At 43.0% G+C, this 23,247-nt stretch overlaps 2 protein-coding genes across 5 annotated transcripts; one reads left to right on the top strand and one right to left on the bottom strand.

The window, feature by feature from the left end:
* Nucleotides 1-9,182: 9,182 nt before the first annotated feature.
* Nucleotides 9,183-11,934, bottom strand: aar2 (AAR2 splicing factor). Of its 2 annotated transcripts, XM_027024510.2 has the most exons (5): nucleotides 11,863-11,916; nucleotides 11,538-11,666; nucleotides 10,693-11,457; nucleotides 10,246-10,475; nucleotides 9,183-9,929 (listed from the first exon to the last, which is right to left on the bottom strand). In XM_027024510.2, the coding sequence occupies exons 3-5, from the start codon at nucleotides 11,453-11,455 to the stop codon at nucleotides 9,762-9,764; spliced, it is 1,161 nt and encodes a 386-aa protein (XP_026880311.2). In that variant the 5' UTR covers nucleotides 11,456-11,457; nucleotides 11,538-11,666; nucleotides 11,863-11,916; the 3' UTR covers nucleotides 9,183-9,761. The 2 variants fall into 2 exon arrangements, with proteins under 2 accessions (XP_026880311.2, XP_026880310.2); XM_027024509.2 differs by lacking the exon at nucleotides 11,538-11,666 and having other exon boundaries at nucleotides 11,863-11,934.
* A 77-nt stretch (nucleotides 11,935-12,011) lies between these two features.
* On the top strand, nucleotides 12,012-22,917 carry zgc:113278 (uncharacterized protein LOC541528 homolog). 3 transcript variants are annotated; one of them, XM_027024511.2, is made up of 12 exons: nucleotides 12,012-12,108; nucleotides 12,517-12,681; nucleotides 13,998-14,058; nucleotides 14,179-14,297; nucleotides 14,944-15,060; nucleotides 15,162-15,220; nucleotides 16,332-16,416; nucleotides 16,582-16,652; nucleotides 16,808-16,912; nucleotides 17,569-17,712; nucleotides 18,782-18,942; nucleotides 19,072-22,917. In XM_027024511.2, exons 2-12 carry the CDS (start codon nucleotides 12,562-12,564, stop codon nucleotides 19,143-19,145), a joined length of 1,116 nt encoding a protein of 371 aa, XP_026880312.1. In that variant the 5' UTR covers nucleotides 12,012-12,108; nucleotides 12,517-12,561; the 3' UTR covers nucleotides 19,146-22,917. The 3 variants fall into 3 exon arrangements, with proteins under 3 accessions (XP_026880312.1, XP_026880313.1, XP_026880314.1); XM_027024512.2 differs by lacking the exon at nucleotides 12,012-12,108 and adding an exon at nucleotides 12,276-12,293; XM_027024513.2 differs by lacking the exon at nucleotides 12,012-12,108 and having other exon boundaries at nucleotides 12,438-12,681; nucleotides 15,165-15,220.
* The last annotated feature ends 330 nt before the right edge of the window (nucleotides 22,918-23,247 follow it).

The raw sequence follows: 23,247 nt of genomic DNA, 5'->3' as shown, positions 1-23,247 counted from the left end.
ACGGATACCGGCTACAGAATGGAGTAACCATCAGAAGAGGCCACAAGGAAAACAGCTACAGCCAAATATCTACACAGAGTGAGGCAACTCCTGTGAAATCCGCTGAATGGGATAAACAAGAACACCTAAGCCCTGCCAGTCATGAGGTTCCCTACTGGCATAATTATCTGGCCCAAGTTTAGAAGCCACTGACATCAAGACAAAGCATCTAATTTAAAACCAAAAATGTCTAGCTGCTGAAAATGTCCAGCTAACCCTAACCTGTATCCATATCCCCAACTCCAAACCTAGCCCTAACCCTAACCTGTAACCCTATCCTCGACCTCAAACCTAGCCCTAACCCTAACCTGTAACCCTATCCTCGACCTCAAACCTAGCCCTAACCCTAACCTGTAACCCTATTCTCGACCTCAAACCTAGCCCTAACCCTAACCTGTAACCCTATTCTCGACCTCAAACCTAGCCCTAACCCTAACCTGTATCCATATCCCAACTCCAAACCTAGCCCTAACCCTAACCTGTAACCCTTTCCCTGACCCCAAACCTAGCCCTAACCCTAACCTGTAACCCTTTCCCTGACCCCAAACCTAGCCCTAACCCTAACCTGTAACCCTATCCCTGACCCCAAACCTAGCCCTAACCCTAACCTGTAACCCTATCCCCAACCCCAAACCTAGCCCTAACCCTAACCTGTAACCCTATCCCTGACCCCAAACCTAGCCCTAACCCTAACCTGTAACCCTATCCCCAACCCCAAACCTAGCCCTAACCCTAACCTGTATCCATATCCCAACTCCAAACCTAGCCCTAACCCTAACCTGTAACCCTTTCCCTGACCCCAAACCTAGCCCTAACCCTAACCTGTAACCCTATCCCTGACCCCAAACCTAGCCCTAACCCTAACCTGTAACCCTATCCCCAACCCCAAACCTAACCCTAACCCTAACCTGTAACCCTATCCCTGACCCCAAACCTAGCCCTAACCCTAACCTGTAACCCTATCCCTGACCCCAAACCTAGCCCTAACCCTAACCTTAACTAATCTAAGTTAGCACACCACAAACTTAAAACAAACACAACATAAGAATAAATCACAACCTATAAACTCCACTAAATAAAAAAAAATCATAACTTAAAAAATCCATGAAAAATAATCACTGATAACAGAATAACAAGTTGGTTTTCCTCCCTATAACATCTACATTCAAATAATATCCAGTCTGCTGTGGTCATGGGTGTGATGCAGGGGCTTTGTACTGTGTACTGCTCTGTTCTGTTGTTTACTTGTTTTCCACATGGGCCTTCCAGTTTGGACTATAGCTTTGACTGAATTTTGCCTTTAAATAAAGCACAAAGCAATTTCTTTAAGCATGTGTTTTTAAAACAACAAATTACACATTTTATTCTTAAAATAAAATGCAGACAATTTATTTTGTAATTTTGAAATACTGCCCATCCTAACCCTAACCCTTACCTAAGCCTAAGCCTAACCCTTTATACTGTGATAAAGTTATAGGAGTCCATCTTCACAGAAACCTCAAGCAGTGTATAAACCTTCAGCCCTGGTCAAAGTGTCCAGTCAAACACCTAAACAAATACCCAACCTTCACAAACACCTAGCCTACACAAATACTCAGTCTACAAAAACACGCAGCCTACACAAACGCCCAGTCTACACAAATGCAGGTATGTATGTTCCCCTGGTCCTCTTATCTGCGGATCTGCCAGCTGGATTTGAATAGACTGGAACCACATGACTACTTCCGTCTTCAAATTATGCATCCTTGTGATTCCTTCACTGACCTTATGATCGTTAATTGTGTATTAGTGCTTGGCCAGCAGCCGGTAAACACAGCTCGAGGTCAGGGGTTCCATCAAAGCTGATGTTTTCATCCAGCTTTTATGAAGCTCTTAAGATGTTAGTGTAGTTCTGGAGTACAACTGGGCTGAGGAGACCTGCTTTTAGCCTGAAGTGTCAGCAGAATATAAATGTTAAGCATAAATGTATTCAGCAGCATAAAACCATGTTTGTGCTGTCCCTTTAAACCTGAGGACAGGTGGGTGCTTAGGAGCAGTGCTTTTACCTTTGACCTGTGCACCTGAGCTGGATTTCCTTTCCCAGCATGCCTTGCTCCACTAAGACAGGCGCAGCATAACATATAAAGATCTTTATGTGTGTGTGTGTGGTACAGTATATACCTGAATATACCTGCATAAACATTTTAAATGTTTATCTGAGCTAACCAGGCAGCTGACAAGATGCATTTGCAGAGGTGAGGCAGTGCTATTAATTTTATTCCTAATTTTATTCCTAATAAAATTAATATTAATATTTTCAATATTGTCATTTAAATCTTCAATATAAAATAAGCAATACAGTATCTTTGTCAATTCCATTGTCAGGTAAATGTTAACTAGTTCACTATCTTAAAGATCTTCAATCTAGTCCTCTAGGGTTAGGGTTAGTTTAGGCCCCTTCTAGCTAATGTTAGCTTCTCCACCACTGAAGTGATAATGCCTATAATTTGATAAAACAAAAAAATCTAGTTAATCTGTTCATCATTTTTAGAGACATAAATATCCTGTGATGCAAGCTCAAACATATATGGCTGGATGAAGAAGTGGTTCTCCTCTCACGGTTAGCTACAAACTGATTTTAACCCACTTATTTTGTGTAATCCCGTTGATCATCATGGTGCCTCACAGTAAACTAGCCAATCAAAGCAGTCCTCATCATTTATTTAAAAAACCCCAAAAAGGGGTTGTAAAAAAAAGAAAACACTTACTTGATGCTTTTATCCAAAGCAGCTTACAATTACAACTAAGCACAACTTGAGTTGTTGAGGGGTGGGGTTTGAACCAGCAACCTTTGGCTTGCAAGTTAAGTACCTTAACCACTGAGCTACCACTACTGGATGCTTTCAGATGTAAATAGGTTACATTCTTCTATAGAGTCACATTCTTCTATAGAGACATCAGAGAGCAATTTAAAAACACTGAATAAATGCATTCTAAGGCACCTTTAAACTCTCATGTGAACTAGGCTTCATTCTTCTCACAATTACTCTCTCAGTCCCAAGCTTTTATACTTTACCACACAAACTCTTATTCTTTGTTATAGGGGTGTGTGTGTGTGTGTGTGTGTGTGTGTGTGTGTGTGTGTGTGTGTGTGTGAGAGCGTGTGACACACACACAGAGAGGGGGAGGTACAGAAGTGCATACATGGGAGTTTAATGAGATATGATGAGTTTAATGAGTAGCAGTATGATGGTGTATAATGGCTTTAAAATGACAGTTTGATAGTGCTTGTGGGACACTATGATAATGTATACATGGCAGTTTGAGAGAGTGTGTGAAACAGTAAGATATTATGTGAAAGAGTTTTGTGAGAGAAATATGATACATGTGTGTATGATTTTTTGAAGTTTGTGAGAGGTCAGGTATAAATAACTCTCATTTATTCATGTTTGTAGGTATGACCGCTATGTATATATGTGTATATACATATATATATGTATATATATATATATATATATATATATATATATATATATGTTTTAATGACAAGCAGGAACACTGATTATTTGGGTGAAACCTCAGGAACAATTTGAAAGTGCAGCTGTAATAAGCTTATAAGAACCCTCACACAAACCCTAACCCAGTTGTAATAACTTTTTCAATTTTATCATGAAGATAAATGAAGTAACATAATATTTAATGCAAAGCTGCATGCAGTGAAATTTGTTGACTATATGAATATAGTATAAAAAGGACAAATCTGTCCATTAGTCCTTCCACAAATGTACGCCGAAATCTCAGTTTACTTTTTAAGGAAAGAGAACCAAGTGAATTATGAGAACTTGGAAAATGTAGGTCTCATATGAAGATCACGACTGATCCAGTTTAGATCATGTAGGGTTCATGTCTTTTTCAAATACAAACACAACATCCAACACCAGTAGTCAAAGCTAAACATTTGCCAACCGTTATCTCTTACTTCTTAACTTATTGTGCACTGTGTTCTATACAGGACTTTCAAGTAACTGAGCATCCTCTGACATAAATAGGCAGAAACATCATGGCATCTTACATATTCTTCTAATTAATTTTTGTTAAGGCCTAGCGAGAAAACTATGACTAGAAAAAGATCCATCACATTGAAGTCATGTAGCAATGTGATATTAAACATTCCTTGTTTACAATCTTATTTATTTATACCCATATTTCCAGTCTGGATCCTAAAGTGTCACTCTGTTAAAGTTTTATGTTCCCATGGGTTCTAGCACACACGATTCAACTTACAAGATTAACCAACACTCCTGTATCTTAAATAGCCGTGCTAGATCAGGAAATAACTACACTGTTTTGGACTGCGAAAGCCCATAACGCAGCATTGACTGTGCACAAAGATCAAACAGGACTAAAAAGAACAAAAATGACATTAACATTAATATACTAAATAAAATAACATTAACAAATCAGTCAATCAGTCTAAATCACAGAATAAGGCACGTAACATGTAACAGTGATTTAGGAGAACTTCTTTAAACTCCTCCTTCACAGAGCAGAAACATCACTGCACTTCCATCTGCAAACGTAACCCAAGACTGCATCTCTGAGGGCGAACACAAAATCCGAGCTGTGACGTGGGTGGCACAGAGGATGCGAGAGGCGAGGCTGTGAGGAATTGCTCGTTATTATCCATAGTAAGCAAAGACCAAAAGCACTGACGAAATAAAAAAAAAACAGTCTAGCTCTCTAGGTAACATCCTAACGTCCTGTGGAGCCTTGTAGCTCTGTAGTCTGCTCATGTGCAGTGCTACCTTTTGAGACCCGTGGGTTTAAATTGGGGCGAAAGGAAATAAGGAGCAGGGGAATATAATTAATAGATAGGTGATTGGGAGCGGGGCAGGTATGTGGTGTGATCCCTAGCAGGAGTGGGCATGTCCCTCTTGCTGGATGACCAGCCAACCGTAGCAGAACAACCCCTTCCCCAAAGAAGACCCCGCCAGCCTCCTAGAGCGACGTGGAGCAGGCTTCAGCGGCTATTCCCTGTGAAAGGAGGAGGTGAGGTCGGAGTTTAATACTTGGGAGGACCGTATCCAGCAATGCTCCTCCGGGTCGTACGCCTCCCAGTCCATGAGATACTGCAACTGTGTGCCTCTTCTCTGGGAATCGAGCAAAGTATGCACCTTGTAAGCTGGTCCTCCCTCTACCTCTAGGGTCCCAGAGGGATTACCTTCTTCCGCGAGGGGACCCTCTACCACAGGTTTCAGGGCCGATACGTGGAATGCCCAGGATGCCTGGCTGCTTCCAGGCAAACCTATCCTATAGGTTATGTCATTGATCTGGCTGGTTATTGTGTATGGACCCTCGTATTTGGCCACAAGTTTGCGTATAGAGCCTGCCCGGCCGTCCCTTGTAGCCACCCATACTTTCTGACCTAGCACATATTGCAAAGTGTCCCCACATCTCCTATCTGCCTTTCTCTTTAGGCTGTGCGTAATCGCTGGTGAGTCTCCTCCCAGACCTGCTCACTGCGTCGGCACCATGTTTCTACCGCCGGCTGGTTGGACGTAAGGGGGTTCCAGGGGTAGAGCGGTGGTTGGTTACCTTAGAACACATTCAAAAGGGGTTAGTCCCATCCCTGCATGGCGTAGAGAATTCTGTGTATACTCTGCCTAGGAGAGGTATGTGCTCCATGTCTCAGGATGCTGCTGACTATACAAACGCAGGAACTTGCACAGCTCCTGATTCACTCTTTCTACCTGACCGTAAGCCTGGGGGTGGTAACCAGATGTCAGGCTGACAGTGATGTTTAGCTTCCCAAGTAATTCTTTCCATACCCTTGACATAAACTGAGGCCCCCTGCCTGACACAATGTCCTCCAGTAAACCGAACTGCCTAAATACATGGTGGAAGAGCAGGTCCGCTGTCTCTAACGCTGTAGGTAAACCTTTCAAAGGAATGAACTGTACCATCTTTGAGAATCTATCTACTATTACCAGGATGACAGTGTTTTCCTGGGAGACAGGCAGGTCCGTAACGAAATCTACAGTGATGTGAGACCATGAGCGCAGAGGAATGGGTAGGGGAAGCAGTTTACCTGCAGGTGTGGATGGGGATTCACTGCCTCAAAATCCCATCTCAACATAGCCAAGAAGCAGGAAGGGGAGAGAACTGGGCTCCAGCATTGTGTTGCCGAGAGAGCGCGTCCGCCCTTATATTCTTCTCTCCCGGTCTGTAGGTGACGCGGGAAAACAAACCAAGAGAAGAAGAGTGACCACCGGGCCTGCCTGGAATTCCAGCTCTTGATGGTTTGGAGGCGCTCCAGGTTTTTATGGTTGGTGATCACCGTAAAGGGATGCCACACTCCCTTTCATCGCTAGAAGTCCGTGTTCCCAACCCCGTAATTCCTCACCGGCGGGCTTAGCTTCTTGGAAAAATAAGATATGGGCTTTAGCTGTCCTGACTTTCCCTGTTTTGGGGCAATACAGTGCTTACTCTCACATCCGACACGTCTACCTCCACCCTTCACTGGGTCCAGTTGCTGCAACACCGGAGTGGTAGAGAAGGCGATTTTAAGGTTTTTGAAGGACTTCTCCACCTCAGCAGTCAATCTAATCTGCTTGGCCTGTCCTCGAATCAGATTTCTGAGGGGCCTGGCCGGAGTGCTGAAGGACTTAATAAACCGTCTGTAAAAATTTGTGAACCCTAAGAAACGCTGTAATTCCCTACGCATCTGTGGTCATAGCCAGCCCATGCATCTACCTTGCATGTGTACACTGCCCTCCCGGATGACGTACCCTAAGAAACTCACCTCTCTGCGATGGATAGGCCTCAAACCCCCATCCCTCTTCTTAATGAAGAATACGCCAGCAGAGGCTGGAGAGGTGGAGGGACAAATGTAACCCTGTGCTACTGCCTCCTCGATGTATTGTTCTATCGTCCACTCCTCCTCCTTTGAGAGTGGATAAATTCTACACTTGGGTGGAACAGCTCCTTCCTTCAGAGTGATGGCACAGTCTTAGTCATGATGGGGGGGAAGCTGTATTGTCTTAGCGGAACTGAACGCCTCTGCAAGGTCTCTGTACTTCTGGGGAATGGTGAGGTGTTTGTCAGCGTCGGGGCTCTCTATTGACGTTGACCGGAGAGGTACAGCCTGCGTGGGAAGGCATTGCCTGTCGCAGGAGGGTGCCCACTCAAGGATGTGATTCTCGGTCCACAGCAGGTGAGGGTTCTGTAAACGTAACCATGGTAAACGTAACCATGGTAAACCTAACGTAAGGGGGTGAGAAAGAGAGGAAAGGAGATAAAAGGAAATGTGCTTTATGTGCTCGTCGTTTGTTTCAAGGAGGACACGAGGAGTGATATGAGTGATGTACCCTGAACCCACAGGTCCTCCGTCAAGCGCTTGCACTCTTAAAGGAGAAGGCTGGAAAATCGCTTTTATCCCCAACTTTCTTGCGAAGTACCAGTCCATCACATTCCACGCTGCTCTGGAGTCGACAAGTGTTGCGGCAGAAACAAGACGGCCCTTCTGCGATACCTTGACCGGTATTTTAAACATCAAGAGGGCTGGGGAGCAACTCACCTCGCCGTACTTCCTCCGCTCCCCGGCCATGCCCAATTGCATAGGTTCCTCGGGAGCCTCATCATTTCCCGTCGACTGGGTTCCGTCCCAATACGGAAAACCTTAGTGGAGATGACAGCGTTGCTCCTGCAGGAGGCGGTTGTAAGTGATGGCAAGACGAACGACTTCGTTCAGCATAGCTGCCTCCTGCTAATTCTGCCTGCAGCTCTGCCTTCAGGCTGCCTAGGAACACATCCGCTAGCCGGGTTGCTCCAGTGTGATCCTGCTGCGAGCGTCCGGAACTCCATGGCGTATTCTAGTGTGGAACTTGGTCCATACCTTAGGTGCAGCAAGGCTTGCCTGCAGAGTCTCCTCTGATGGGGATGATAGAACATGGCTTTTAGTTCTTGCATGAAACCACGATAGTTGTTCACCAGCATGGAGGAACTGGCCACTAGAGCGGTTCCCCAGGCATGGGCCTTCCCGGTGAGTCTGGAGATCACTAACGAAACCTTGGCCAAGCACACCAGGTTGATACCCAAAAATAAGTTCACATTGTACCATGAACCCCTTGCAGCTTTCTGGGTCTCCCCTGTAAGCCTCTGGGGTGGTGATTAAACACCTTATCCCTTCAGGGACAGGTGGAGTAGCAGGAGAGGCCGCTCAACTCTCAGGGCTCGTGGTACGATTATTTATGCATTGCCCGAGACTCTGCACTAAAGAGCCAATCTCGCCGAGCTCCTGCTTCTGCTGTTCCGGTGCCATCTGAACAGTAAGCAGGTGTGTCCAGTCAGGGCTACTAGCATCTTAAAACCCTGGCATCTTAAATCCTAGCTTCTTACTCCCATGTCACACTATTCCAGAGTGACACTATTCAGCTTTTCCACCAAGGCACATTCACAGGCCTGAACAGGGTGAGGTGTCAGAAGTGAGTGAAATAAAGTACCTGAACAGAGGCACAACAGAGCTGTAGATCTGCTCCCTAATTATTCCCAATTATAGAGGTAAAGGTGAAGACTGAGGTAATGATAAAGGTAATGATAGCGGTAATGACATGTAAAGATAGAGGTAATGACAGAGGTAAAGCTTGAGGTAAAGGTGAAGACTGAGGTAATGATAGCAGTAATGATAGAGGTAATGATAGAGGCTCATGGATATGAGAGTCACTGTGCTGAGACCATTTGGCGCTGATCAGGGGGAGAAGAACTCACCCAGACACAGGAGTTTCCATGCTTCTTGTAAACATCCCTCATAAATACAATCTACACATAGTTACAGTGGTGTAATAGCTATTGATCAGTACCATGTGTGAAATAGATGGCTGCATTTTATACACAATAGCACTAGAGGGCTTACTGTCCTAAATCATAATTCTCTACTGCATACATTTATCACAGAAATTATATGAAATGAAGCATAGACCAAGAATTACAAAACTGTATTTGCCCTTATAATGGCATGTCAATATTGTATTAATTAAGCCATTCTGCTGCAGTTATGATCAAAAGTGAACAGTTCGCTCTCTTCCTTTTTTAGTTCTGTCATCGGAGCTAATCTGCCCTCTAGTGGACAATCCTATACTATCGACATCAAGATTGAGGCAGCAGGCAACACACAAAAATGACAATTTTATTTTAAAAAGAAATTATTTGAAAGGGATGACAGTCACTTAAGTACATATATTCACCATCCATGTTCTTTGTGTGTAATTGAGGCAGTTTTGCTTGAGTATTAGAGGTCCCCAAGCTCTAACCAAGCTGAAGACAGATCACACCTTTTCTTTGAGATACTTTCCACAATTCCAGCTGTATATACACACACAGATGTCTGGTGCTTCAAATGGGCAAACAAGGAGTCACGTAAAAAAAAAAAAAAAAAAAAAAAAAAAAAACCCACACAAGACCAAAACAAAAACAAGGACTTACAAAATAAAGACAAATGATGCAGTCTGTTTTCCACCATGAAAACAGACAGACAGCGTTATATGTAGAAACCCACATGCAGAGAGGCAGGAGGCTCACCAGACCTTATTACACCAAGTCCTTCACTGTCAAACTAGGATGAGTCTCAGCAGGAACGAAAGGTTTGTGCTGCATTAGGATGGTCCAGACGGTCTCCTGCTGGACCTGCAGTCCAGTTGGTTCTGGTTCTGTAGAGATCGTAGCAGCAGCAGCAGCAGAGTGTGCCATCAGTCCAGCACAACTCCTTCCGGAAGCTCCACCACCACCGGTGCACACTCCTCCAGATCCACGTCGAAATCCCAGCGGAATTTCTTGGTCAGGTGCACTTTGAACTTCTCGGCTTTTTTGCGAAGAGTCGAGTCCACACCAGGCCCACAAGCAAACTGAAAGAAGTCCTGAAAAGGACAGCAGTGAAGTGAAAAGTGAAAAGATGAGATCATAAATGTGACTGAACACATCTTCACAAAGACACACTTCATTACGCTGCAAAAAACACACCAAAGAGTCAAGCCATTATTAAACTACAAATATCATAAAATTCATATCAAAGAGGAGAAAAAACTTTGACATGAGTAGCTGCTCCATATTAAGTTAGCCCAAACTAGTTACACCATAATTATGAACAGTTCACACATTTCAGGAACATTAGGTTATGTTTCTTTTTTGTGGTATCTGCACACTGGATCTTCTACCCAAACCCAGAGGCTCTACCTGCAACGTGGACGTAAGGAAGTTGTTCTGAGACACAATATCCACAAAGAAGTCTGGCGGGATCTCTCCGAGCTGGTGGTACAGCACACTGATGAGTCCCAGGTAGAGATCCTTCCTCTCCTGCATGGCCTCCTCGCTACGGCAAAGCACAGCCAGAAGCTCCTTCCAGTGTTCAAACGCTTCGTACACGTTCCCAATGAGGAAACACACAAAGGCAAACTGCAGCTCCCCTAAAGGACAGAGACAGAAATTTGCCATAACAAGATACTTGCATTAGCATAAATGATAGATATTCTGTTTGTGTGCACATCAAAGATTGACCAAATAAAACTAGGCTGTGTTAATAAACCTGCTGCATTCTTATACACCGTTACTGGCTACCAGGCTATTATTATCAGCTGAATGCAGGGATTAACACAAACATAAAGCGACTGCCTGAAGCCTGACCCAGTACGTTGAGCGGCTGTTCCTTATGGTGCTTCTCCAGCAGACAGTTCAGGGTGTAGCTGAGGTCCAGACTGCACTGGGTGATCTGGGCTGGTGTGGCGCCAGCCGGGAACATCTGCCTTGGAATGTGGGAGAAACGCAGCTCCGTCCCTTCCCTCGGCTTCATCCGTGGCAACCTTTCCAGTCCCTCCCTCATGCTCTGGCACTGCACATCGTTGCGAGGTAGATTCTGCTCTAGCCGATCCTTAGTGTAGGGCAGCTGGAGCTCAGGAACTACGTCGCTGAAGGCACACACCCTCCCGCTGAGAGGCTGCAGAGCGGAGACCACCTCAGGCTGGAGCTTGTCCGTCAGAGACACCCATTTCCTGAGAGTGTCATAAGGATACGGCCCCAGGTAGGGATCCAGCTCAGGAAGACCAGCCTTCACCCGAGAAACCTCATCGGGGGTTTGAGAGGCCGAGAAGTCCAAGTCCTCCTCTGTTGCGTCCCAGTGGGCCAGAACAATCTCCCGGGGCTTCAGGCAGAGGAAAAGGCCTTTTCTGGGTCCAATCTCTCCACCGCTGCTCTTAATGTTAGCAGCGCTGCAGTGGAGGAAGTGAATCCCAGGGGGAATCATTTTGACCCCACGGAAACGGGGTCCCACCTGCCAGATCTTGTAGTCTATACCCAACTCTGTCCCTTCCGGCACACCAAGCAGGATCAAGATGGCACCCTCTTCAAATAATCCTAGTGCCACCTCAGGGTCCATATCTATTCCTGCCATTTCTGGTGAAACATGCACATTCAAGCATTTATTAAGCCTGTTTCACAAAGCAGAGCATTGCAACAGTATACTAGATTCTTACATGACAAACTGTAGCACGATCCAAAATTTCTTCATGAAAAGTCTTGGGTGTTTCGGGTACACCTAGATGAGCCCGTTTCGTCGACTGTTTGTCAAAATAATATATGTGGGGTCGTAGAGTAGCGTCTGCCTGTACGCCAATATGTTTTTATGGACAGTCAACATCTCAGCATAAGAAATTCTAGCTAGCTAACAGAGTAACAAGCCCTAAAGCTATATGATAAAGGTGGGAAAAGTGAACAAATTGATTACACAAAATTTCGAACGAATTATGCAAAGTATAAACGCAATCCAAATAACAATAAAATATTAATACCACTACTTACCAAAATAATTCGTAGGCACAAGGCTGAAGCGTCACGTTTGCAGTTTATAAACGCAATATTACCGTAAACTTCCGGTTTAAAGTGTCATGCGCAGGAATTAAACACCAGGAAACTCTCCGTGTAGTGGGTTTTGTCTCTAAAAAGACCTGTTAGCAGTAAATAATAATGCATATCGATTAGTTTCATATAAATTACATATAAAGTGTGTAATATAAACTACTTGCATCAGTTCTGCTGGGTAGCTGGGTAGGTTCGATTTTTTTTTTAGGGTAGATGTTTTAGCGTATGCAAACCTAGCAAATCGGAGCCCAAAAGAAACTATTATAGCTAACCTACGTTGCTTCGGTTTCTGTATTGTATAATACTTTAACACAAATTCAAAATAGTAAACTTATCTCAGATCGAAATGATCGATTTAGAAAAGTAAACAGGTAATACTTTCTTTGTATCGCTCTTTTTAGAAGACTCTTATAGTAGAAAGGCGGATTGTAGCTAGCTTCGTTGGAATAAGACTTTTATTGTAAAAAGTGATTGTAGCTGTCTTCACTGTGTTTGTCAGGGTCACTTCCGTTTGCTCGCAGTAGCTGCTACACGACAAGAAAGTGCTCCTCTACTCTGAGTAAACTTAGAGATTTATTTTTCTTTTTCGTGCAGGCCTTTGACAAGTGCATCGATTTTTGCGAGAATACTGTAACAGCAATGGGTTTTCGAAAGAAGAACAAAAGTCCGCCGGTTTTGAGCCACGAGTTTGTGATCCAGAATCATGCGGATATGGTTTCGTGTGTGGCCATGATAATCCTGCTGGGGCTGATGTTCGAGGTACGGAAACATGAATAATGTTTACACGGAAATATTAATAATGTTTAATGTCTAAACATGTAATATCTGATGTTCGAGGTACGGAAACATGAATAATGTTTACACGGAAATATTAATAATGTTTAATGTCTAAACATGTAATATCTGATGTTTGAGGTATGGAAACATGACTAATGTGTGAGGAAACTATAGTTTACACGGACAAATGTCTGTTTGAGGTAACTAATGTTTGCACGGAAACGTAATATCTGATGTATGATTATATAGAAACATGTCTAATGTTTGAGGTATGATTACACGGAAACATGTCTAATGTTTGAGGTATGATTACACGGAAACGTCTAATGTTTGAGGTATGATTACACGGAAACGTCTAATGTTTGAGGTATGATTACACGGAAACATGTCTAATGTTTGAGGTATGATTACACGGAAACATGTCTAATGTTTGAGGTATGATTACACGGAAACATGTCTAATGTTTGAGGTATGATTACACGGAAACATGTCTAATGTTTGAGGTATGATTACACGGAAACATGTCTAATGTTTGAGGTATGATTACACGGAAACATGTCTAATGTTTGAGGTATGATTACACGGAAACATGTCTAATGTTTGAGGTATGATTACACGGAAACATGTCTAATGTTTGAGGTATGATTACACGGAAACATGTCTAATGTTTGAGGTATGATTACACGGAAACATGTCTGGAATAGCGGATACCATTTTAAACTGCACGACAGTATCAGGACACGGATGTGTAAATTTATTTTGACACGGAAATCTGATGGATCACAGAGATGCTAACGCTAGCAACATTAACAGTTAGCATTTCATTAGCCGGAGGTAATTGGCCTAGCTCTAGGTAGCACTATTTAATTAATTAAACTTTGTAGTGTTGGAACTGTATCTAGTTAGTGAGCAATAACATTTGTCACGTTTGTAGCGTTAAAAACTTGTTAGCCATGCTGCCTTAACCGCTGCTTGTGTTTACTTGGCTAGCTGAGCTACCTAACAAAACACCCAGCTAGTAATTAGCTATGCAACACCCACAGGATGAAATACCCCACCAGTGTGATGAGACAGGTGAAATTGAAGCAGATCTGCTTCATTATTTTGGAGGAAAATATTATGATCAGTTTGCAGCGACTGTGCTGAATAGTTATCTCTTGTGTATGTGTTTTAATATAAACAGGTGTGACTACGTTATCTCAAAATATATACGCTGCCTGTATTTCAGCTTGTGTTCTGTGACTGTACTGGAACCTTCTGGTTAGTGGTGGTACTTATCTTGATTATCTTGATTACAGGTCACAGCAAAGTTTGCCATAATGTTCATCACTGTCCAGTATAACGTTACACAAACATCAGGTATGTTCTTTACCGGTAACATGTTTTAGTACTTATAGCTCCTTAAGCTGGGTGATGTGTGTGTAAATGTAATATTTCACATTATTAATCACTTTTTTTGCATTTCCGTTCATTCTTCAGAAGACAAGTCAGAACCTGTGAACTTTTATCACTATGGTCCCAAGGACATTGCAACAGTCTTCTTCTATATGCTCATTGCCATAATACTTCATGCCTTGATCCAGGAGTACATCCTTGATGTAAGTAAAGTTCATGTTCTTGAGGAGAAACCATGTGGAAGGTTTGTTTCTGGGCTGAGGTTTACAGTACTTCAGGGTTTCTCTACTCATGTTCGCAATGTCTGATAGTGCATGTTAGGGTTAGTGCATACTAACCCTAGTGCATACTAGAAGCTCCTGTTCTATTGCGCCTTTACAGGGTGTCCATCCCTGAGGTATGTATCTGGTCACATTGTTTCAGCTTCTCCCTGTGTGTAGGGACTGAATCTCGTTTCTATAACAAATTAGGCAAATCTTTGTCTAAACTGCAGGTGATTTCATGTGAGGTGTTCTGTTTACACCCCCTCCAAACACAAACACAGTTTTTTCCAAAAGCTGAGTCTCAACTGATGTAGGCTGAGTTTATTGAAGCTTGGAATATATCGCTGCATTCCAGGCATAAGTCGAACCACAGGAAACACGTGTGATCACACCGTTCCACTCACACACCTCCACATGTCCTGTCCTTCAGCTCATAAGAACTTTACCTTGTTGTTGTTATTATTGTTGATGATGATGATGATGATGATGTTGTTATTCCGTTGTCCATTGTTGTTGTTTATTTATATTACCATAGAACATTTCTGTGTGAAATCTGTGGCAGTAACTTTGGTCCCACTTCTTTCAGAAAATCAATCGCCGCCTGCACTTGTCCAAGACGAAGCACAGTAAGTTTAACGAGTCGGGCCAACTGGCTGTGTTCTACCTGCTCTCCTTCACCTGGGGCTGCAGCATTCTTACTGCGGTGAGGAACCGCTACTGTCTACGGTCTCTGGGCAAATATCCATGCCTTCTGTATGTGGGATGGACTGAGTGTGTGAGTGAGAGATTGTTTGTTTTGTTTAGGAGGATTTTGTGACAAATCCCATGTTCCTGTGGGAAGGCTACCCTCATAACCACATGGCGTAAGTGCTGCCACCTAGTGTTTGGTTTTATTTTTGCTCACTGTCTTTGAAAAGCTTGATGTGTTGACAGTTAGTTTCTAATCATGTAGGAATGGCTGCGGTTGTCCTGTGCGCCCTCACCAACGCAAACATGCAGTGTAATTCTGTGATTTGCTGTTTGACCTCTATAGCACTGTAGTGGCAGCCATTTATACGGCAATACAGGCTGAGACGGGGAGCCGCTGGGCAGATGTCTGGCCATCCCTTTCCCTGCCTCAAGACATCATACTGAATATATCCTGTCTTTTAAAATGTCCAGTCTTTGTGCCTATATCAATAACAGTCATTTTTCTGAAAAATGAACAAAGTAGATGATTTTTAAGAGTAAATAATATGACCTAGTGACCAGTGCAGTTAAAACCTGTAGGAATCACTGAATGGGGAAGGCTTAGAGTTGGGGTTACCTAAACCCTAACACTGAATGGGGAAGGCTTAGAGTTGGGGTTACCTAAACCCTAACACTGAATGGGGAAGGTTTAGAGTTGGGGTTACCTAAACCCTAACACTGAATGGGGGAGGCTTAGAGTTGGGGTTACCTAAACCCTAACACTGAATGGGGATGGCTTAGAGTTGGGGTTACCTAAACCCTAACACTGAATGGGGAAGGCTTAGAGTTGGGGTTACCTAAACCCTAACACTGAATGGGGAAGGCTTAGAGTTGGGGTTACCTAAACCCTAACACTGAATGGGGATGGCTTAGAGTTGGGGTTACCTAAACCCTAACACTGAATGGGGAAGGCTTAGAGTTGGGGTTACCTAAACCCTAACACTGAATGGGGAAGGCTTAGAGTTGGGGTTACCTAAACCCTAACACTGAATGGGGAAGGCTTAGAGTTGGGGTTACCTAAACCCTAACACTGAATGGGGATGACTGCCCCATTTCTGGCCACTAGGTGTTTTTGTGAGTAACAAAGCAAGTTAAGGTCATGTCAACACTTATTTACCACTAAATGGCATTTAATGTAACACATGGAAATATTAGCTGTCATAGCTTTAATACTGTAGTTATTTTATTCGTCATTTTCATTTTGCTTACGATAAATGAGAGGTATTGTTTTACCCTGTGTCTCAGATTTCAGGTGAAGTTCTTCTATGTCTGTCAAATGGCCTACTGGCTCCATGCCCTTCCAGAGTTATATTTTCAGAAAGTCCGAAAGGTAAGCAAGATCACCTTTTATGTTAGGGTCAGAGTTGATATTTTAATATGCACAGGCATAAATAATGTAAACAAAGGCGTCTATGATGAAATATTTATTTATTTATAAATATAGGAAACAAACTGATATTGATGATTGTTTCATTTGCTATTAATTTATTTCTAGGAAGATATTCCTCGCCAGCTCTACTACATTTGCCTTTACATTTTCCACATCACTGGTGCCTATGTTCTCAAGTAAGTGGTCCACCGTCTAGTTTGCTTTAACGTAGTGAGTGTTCAGTGGAAACAGTAGATACATTTAAGTGTGGTTTGATTGAGAAGTGTGTTGTGCTTTCTGACTGGGTCTGTGTGTGTGTGCGCGTGTGCGTGCGCGTTTGTGCGTTCCTCAGTCTCCACCGTCTGGGCCTACTGCTGCTCGTCCCTCACTACCTGGTGGAGCTGCTGTTCCACGCATCGCGTCTCTTCTACTTCAGCAATGAAAACAAACAGAAAGGGTAACGCACCCCCAAGACACTTCAGTAGTGACAGCGCTTCAGTAGTGCAGGCAGTTCACTAGTGATGGCTGTGTGATGTTCTGGTAAAGCTCATCATGTGATGGAAGCATGCAGTTGATGACTTGACCGCGCTTGGCCACAGATATCAGACTTGGCACAGTTGTGGTTGTTTCTGATTATTAACTTTATTAAATTTCTCTATTTTAAATGTTCTCATTAATAAGGGTAGGATATTTTTCTATATGTATAAACTTCTTTTCAGTTTGGTAACTTTGATGCAGAGTGAAATAAATAAATGCAGTAGTTTCTTCCCTGTGTAGTAGTGTAGCCAAACAATCCAAATCCAAACAAGACATACAACGGAAGAAGTCATTACATTTTCAAAAATAGCTTTGTAGAACTGTATGAAACATTTGCTGATGGCTTTATAGATCTATATGAGGAGCTGTTTGTGATGGCTAGGTTTAGGGTAGGGTTTAGGGTTAGAGTTAGAGTTTAAGGTTCAGATTTAGCGTTAGGTTGGAAGTTGCTGGTCACTTGTACAATGCATAGCTTCTTAAGCTGTCTCAAGAAATTCATGCTCTTGTGTGTTTTCTTTGTTACCGCTCTGCTATGATAAAAGCCTGTTTCCTGTTTTTTGTTACCGCTCCCCTCAGGTTCACACTGTGGGCTCTCCTTTTTGTCTTCACCCGCCTCCTGACCCTAACGCTCTCTGTGTTGACGTTTGGGTTTGGGCTCTCCCGTACGGACAAGCAGGGATTTTCTTTGGCCGAGGGAAACTTCAACGTGCTCACTGTTAGGTAATGTATGCCTGCTGTCCTCTACTGAGAAGATAAATGCTTTTTCACTGGTCAAGTTGAAGTATCTGGTTTTAGTGGTATTGCTGAATGGCTGTGCCCTGTTCTCAGGCTACAGTAAGGTTTAGTGGTATTGCTGAATGGCTGTGCCCTGTTCTCAGGCTACAGTAGGGTTTAGTGGTATTGCTGAATGGCTATGCCCTGTTCTCAGGCTACAGTAGGGTTTAGTGGTATTGCAGAATGGCTGTGCCCTGTTCTCAGGCTACAGTAGGGTTTTAGTGGTATTGCTGAATGGCTGTGCCCTGTTCTCAGGCTACAGTAGGGTTTTAGTGGTATTGCTGAATGGCTGTGCCCTGTTCTCAGGCTACAGTAAGGTTTAGTGGTATTGCTGAATGGCTGTGCCCTGTTCTCAGGCTACAGTAAGGTTTAGTGGTATTGCAGAATGGCTATGCCCTTTTCTCAGGCTACAGTAAGGTTTAGTGGTATTGCTGAATGGCTGTGCCCTGTTCTCAGGCTACAGTAAGGTTTAGTGGTATTGCTGAATGGCTGTGCCCTGTTCTCAGGCTACAGTAGGGTTTAGTGGTATTGCTGAATGGCTGTGCCCTGTTCTCAGGCTACAGTAGGGTTTAGTGGTATTGCTGAATGGCTGTGCCCTGTTCTCAGGCTACAGTAGGGTTTAGTGGTATTGCTGAATGGCTGTGCCCTGTTCTCAGGCTACAGTAGGGTTTAACTTAATAACTTCAGTCACTTTCTTTTTTTTTGTTTGTTTGTTTTTGTTTGTTTTTGAGAACTGCATTTAGAAGAAGGATTTTTGTGGGTTTTTATCTCCATACTGCTTTATAGAAGGTTTATAAAAGGACTTTTCTGTGTGTCTTACTGGGCCTGTTATTTCAGGCACTTCATAGTAAACACCAGCAACACAGATTACTGGAGAAAGTAGTTTATTACCACGCACAAACAGAGAGAACAGCAGTTTGGGAATGAACACATTAGGGCAGAAATGAACTAACATTGTTTTTCTGTGTGCACCTGTGTGTGTGTGTGTGTGTGTACGTGATTCCAACGTGCTCAGGATGACTTGTCTGTCAGCCATTTGTCTGACTCAGGCCTGGATGATGTGGAAGTTCATCAACTTCCAGCTGAAGAAGTGGCGTGAACAGACGCAGCTCCAGGCCAGTAAGAAGAAGGCCGTCAGTCCAAAGAGCAGAGCAAGCAAGAAGGACTCCTCTCGGGGTGAGGCCAGACGTCTGGGAGACTGAATTACCTGCCTGTGATTTTTGGTTATAGATAATATTTTCAGTTAATTAGAACAAAATCTTTGTTTAGTTTTGGTTTGTTTGTTTCCTGTTTCTTATACTTTAGGTGGTTCTGCCAATGGAGTAATGAAACCAGAAGACAAAACATCACCACGGGCCCGAAAACCTAAAGCATCGTAGAGGGAGGGTGTTCTGGAAGTCTGACTCTCTCTTTCTCTCTCTTAACTCCAGCTGTAGAAAAGAAAAAAGGCTCACTTATTGTCTCATGACAGAATCACTGAATTACACAGACACCTTAACTGAAACACATCGGACTGAGTGAGCATCTTTTCATTGTATTGTTTTGCCCAGGGGTGAAATGTAGTTACCACCAGTAATCATCAGTGGAGTCTCTCACGTGCTCTCTCTCTCTCTCTCTCTCTCTCTCTCTCTCTCTCTCTCTCTCTCTCTCTCTCTCTCTCTCTCTCTCTCTCTCTCTCTCTCTCTCTCTCTCTCTCTCTCTCAGCATCATTCACTGTGTCTCTGATGAAACACGCTGTGTGGATAGAGGCTTTTTAAAGTGCCCTTTTTGTTATTTTTTTATTTAACTTGGCCCCCCTCACCACGCAGCTGTTTGAAGCGTAAAGTTCAGTTGGAGAATGGGAGAGAGAGGAGCTCGTAAACTGAAGCGTTACAGGAGGGATGGAACTTTCCTCATTCTGTCAGGGCTTATCTTCCTTTTTAATGACCTCAGCTGTGTAACATAGAATGTTTTATTTTTGTAAAGAAGGGCAAAAATCATCTCATAAGTGATGATGTCCATGATTACAGAAGCACTCTGCTACACTTGGGCTTGTTCTTCACAACAGTGGTTTTAACAGATGTTGCAGATATGAGCTCCCCTGCTGTCTTGGAGAACATGCACATATCTATGTGAATAGGAAGGGTTAGACAAGTATAGCGTTAAGAGTTATTGTCCATGTTGTCTTACTTGGACTGTGGTCTCCAAAAATCATGGTAGTGTTAAGGCATACCAGACTCGTACAGAATGAGAGCCCCCATTCTGCAGAGGTCTTTGTGCTGTGAATGACCAGGAAGAGGGGCTTCCTGTGGCCAATATCAGCCATCACCTGTACTGTAACCTGGTTATTTGGTACGTTATAAGCCTGAGAAATATGTTTTCTTTTTTTTGTTTGTTTTTTTGCTGAGCCATTTTGTTTTGTATAGGTATTACCAGTCTGGGACAGTGGTAGAAAAGCTTTTTGTTCATGAAGTTATTTTGTTTTGGCTTTTTTTTGGGGGGGGGATTCTGGAAACTGTGGATCTTAAGGTGTAAGGGGGAGTTCTGAAGCTTTGAATCACTAAAAGCTGCATAAGGAATTGGTGTGTGTTGGGGGTCAGGGTTAGTCTAGCCTGCTCTACCTCCGGGCTTTCAGAGTGGGAGTTTGAGCTACAGTACTTTTGCCTTTTAGATTAAATGCCCCCGTTCTGCCAAGATGGGCCCTCAGCATGGCCTGACCTGCTTTGGAAGTGTGTGGGGTTGATTCAGATGATACAATCTTTAATCCAAGTGTCCTTATGGTAGCATCAGCGTACGCTATGGCTGGCTGAGTTCTTGATCACACACTGTCTCTTCATTTGAAAGGTTTTTGCTTTGTTCAGTGTGAATGTCATAGTGTGTAATCTTTACTAATGCCTTTTCTCTTCAGCGTGTAGTGCTGGTGCCGGAGACTGCACATGCTAGGGTCAGGGTTATCCTTATCTCTACGGTTAGGCTTTAACTCTAGGTTATGTGGTTAAAGGAAACTCTGTAAAGGCCGTGGATGCCAGTTTTGTACCAAATCATTGTGTGTGTGAGAGGTGAGCGTCTGTGTGTGTAGTTTCCCCTTCGTTCTGTGCAGTTTTTCCTCTGCGTGTAAACACATGCACTTCGGCCTGATACTGTACAGGAATTAATGCCAAATGGTGTGAAGCGGCACTCCTGCCATCTCTCCCCGATCACCTCACATTGTTCACACATCAAATGCTAAAATCTTATTCAGAAAGCTAAGTTCATCTAAAGCGTTTTGACGCTGCGTTGATGTGGGCGCTTTACACATGTGGGTCCCCAACCCCGAAAGTGCTTTTTTTCCTTCTTCCATTTTAAATAGCGTGTTTGGTGTACTACACATGGAGATCAGACAGTGGCTATTGAATGTTCAGAGTTCTGTTTCCTTGTCCAGATTTTGTTTTGTTTTTTGCCATTTTTCCTTTAAAAAAATGTTAATACTATTAATGGCAGGTTTGAGGTTGGGTTAGATTAAAAAATTTTTTTTAACGCAGACCATGTTAAAATGAGCTGTGTGTGTGTGTGTGAGATGTTGACTCTTTCCCTTGTGTTGAGTAATAGTAGCTTCACATCTGTATCTGTCACTGGTGGATGAAATAAAGGTTTCTGGGGGGGGTGGAAATCTCCAAACATATTGTGACATTTTTTTCAAACCCAAAAATGAACCTGTTTTTTGCTGGTTAAATCAGCGGCCCCGGTGAGATGTGTCTGAGGGGCTACACACTTGAATCTGTGTGAATTAGCTTTGTCTGATTCTTGGTGATGGGACACATTTGTTTTATTATAATTGTAAATTGGGCTCTCAGTACAACAAAATGTGGTTGGCTGGTTGTTTGCTTATTTGCATGATACTACAATATCCTGAAAGCATATTACAGACATTTTGGTATTTTCAAGTGAAGTGCTCCTTACCTTTTAGAGCAGGATGGTCACTCTCCTCTTCCAGATCAGGACAGAGAAGGGCCATCCATGGATGTGACGTCTTCATGAAACCAGTGTCCGGACAGACTGGCTAGTAAGCGTGTGTTAGAGTTGTGTTCCTCTTCAGTCTCAACATGGCAACAGCAGTCAGAACGTTCTCTCCGTTTTATTTATGATTTTACTCTCCACCTCTCGCAGTCTGATGGCGAACACCAGTGTTTATGTGAATATACTGGGACACTGATTTCTTGTTAGATTTTTAAACTATTTTTATAGAGTTGAAACAACTGTAGAAAGATTAACGTTATTTGGCACGCTATTTTTTTATGCTTCATTTTATGAGTTTTATTTTTCTACTCTGCTAGAGAGCTTTCTGTCCTGGAGGGGCGTGTCCTGAGCGAGTTGGCATCCCTAATCAGTTGGGTATGAGAGGGAGGGGCATGGTTAGATTGTCAGGAGGACTTTAGGGTGTGTTATGGAACAGAAGTAATGGAGAAATCCTTCAGTATCTACTGGCAGGTAATAAAGCTTTTGTTGATTTAACTTAATGTGCATTTATGTTGTCGTCTGTTTTGTGGTCATTAGTCAAAAAAGTCAAAATCGGTGTATTATTTTATTCCTGTCTGTTTTACCCCTCACCCTCTCTGCTCCTTATGTTTTTATTCCTCGATTTGTTTGTTCATCATTATTATGCAACAGGTGCTAAAATGTGATTTTGGTGTGACTTAACAGGGTTAACCTTGACCCTGACCCTTAACCCTGGCCCTGGATATGTCATGGTTTAATTGTTGTATATGAGACTCTTTGCCTGTAGTTGTCAAACTTGCAGAATACTTCAGTTTACCCGTAAGAAATGTGCGTGTATGTGGAACATCTCAGAACAAAGAGCACTGATCTGGGTTCAGTTGCTGTTCTCTAGGATTATATTGATTAGAGCGTGAAAGTGAAAATAACTAACCCCAGGATCAGATGTCTGAAAGGTTTGAGCAATGTTGAAACACATGGATAAAATAGATGCACCAAAGCTTTCTCAAGATGTTACAAGTTGACAAACCTTAAATTATTTCACTCTGCTTTTGCATATGCACTGTTCTTTTTCAGATGCTTGTCTACATGTTGAAATGTATTGCTTTTATATAAAAAAAAGTTATTAATCTATGTATTTATGCAAATCTTTGTGATTTGGTTGGTTTATTTTTCGATTAAACCTTTTGCTTAACTGTAGTGTGGCTGTACTTTCCACTGGACAGAGAGATTAAAGAACAAACAGTTAATGTTCTACTTCACTACTTCATCACAGCTGTTGTATCCAGTTTGCTGGTATCTTACTGTTCGAGGGCATTGCAGTTTTGAGAAGGCCACAGTGATCCACTAGATGGCGACATTGAGCATTTTAAACGGCTTTACCGTGTCCAGCTGCTGCATTAATGAATCATTAGATCTCCAGGCCTGTGTGCACAGACTGACTGAGATATCAGCAGAGAGAGAGTGGTGAATGTCCTGGGTGGGAGGTGTGACCACCTTCTCCCTGTTTGCTTTCTTGCAGACACCCTG

The sequence above is a fragment of the Electrophorus electricus genome, chromosome 24 (genome assembly GCF_013358815.1).
Source record: "Electrophorus electricus isolate fEleEle1 chromosome 24, fEleEle1.pri, whole genome shotgun sequence".
NCBI classification, from domain to species: Eukaryota; Metazoa; Chordata; class Actinopteri; order Gymnotiformes; family Gymnotidae; genus Electrophorus; species Electrophorus electricus.
This window is presented reverse-complemented; position numbering and strand designations above follow the sequence as displayed.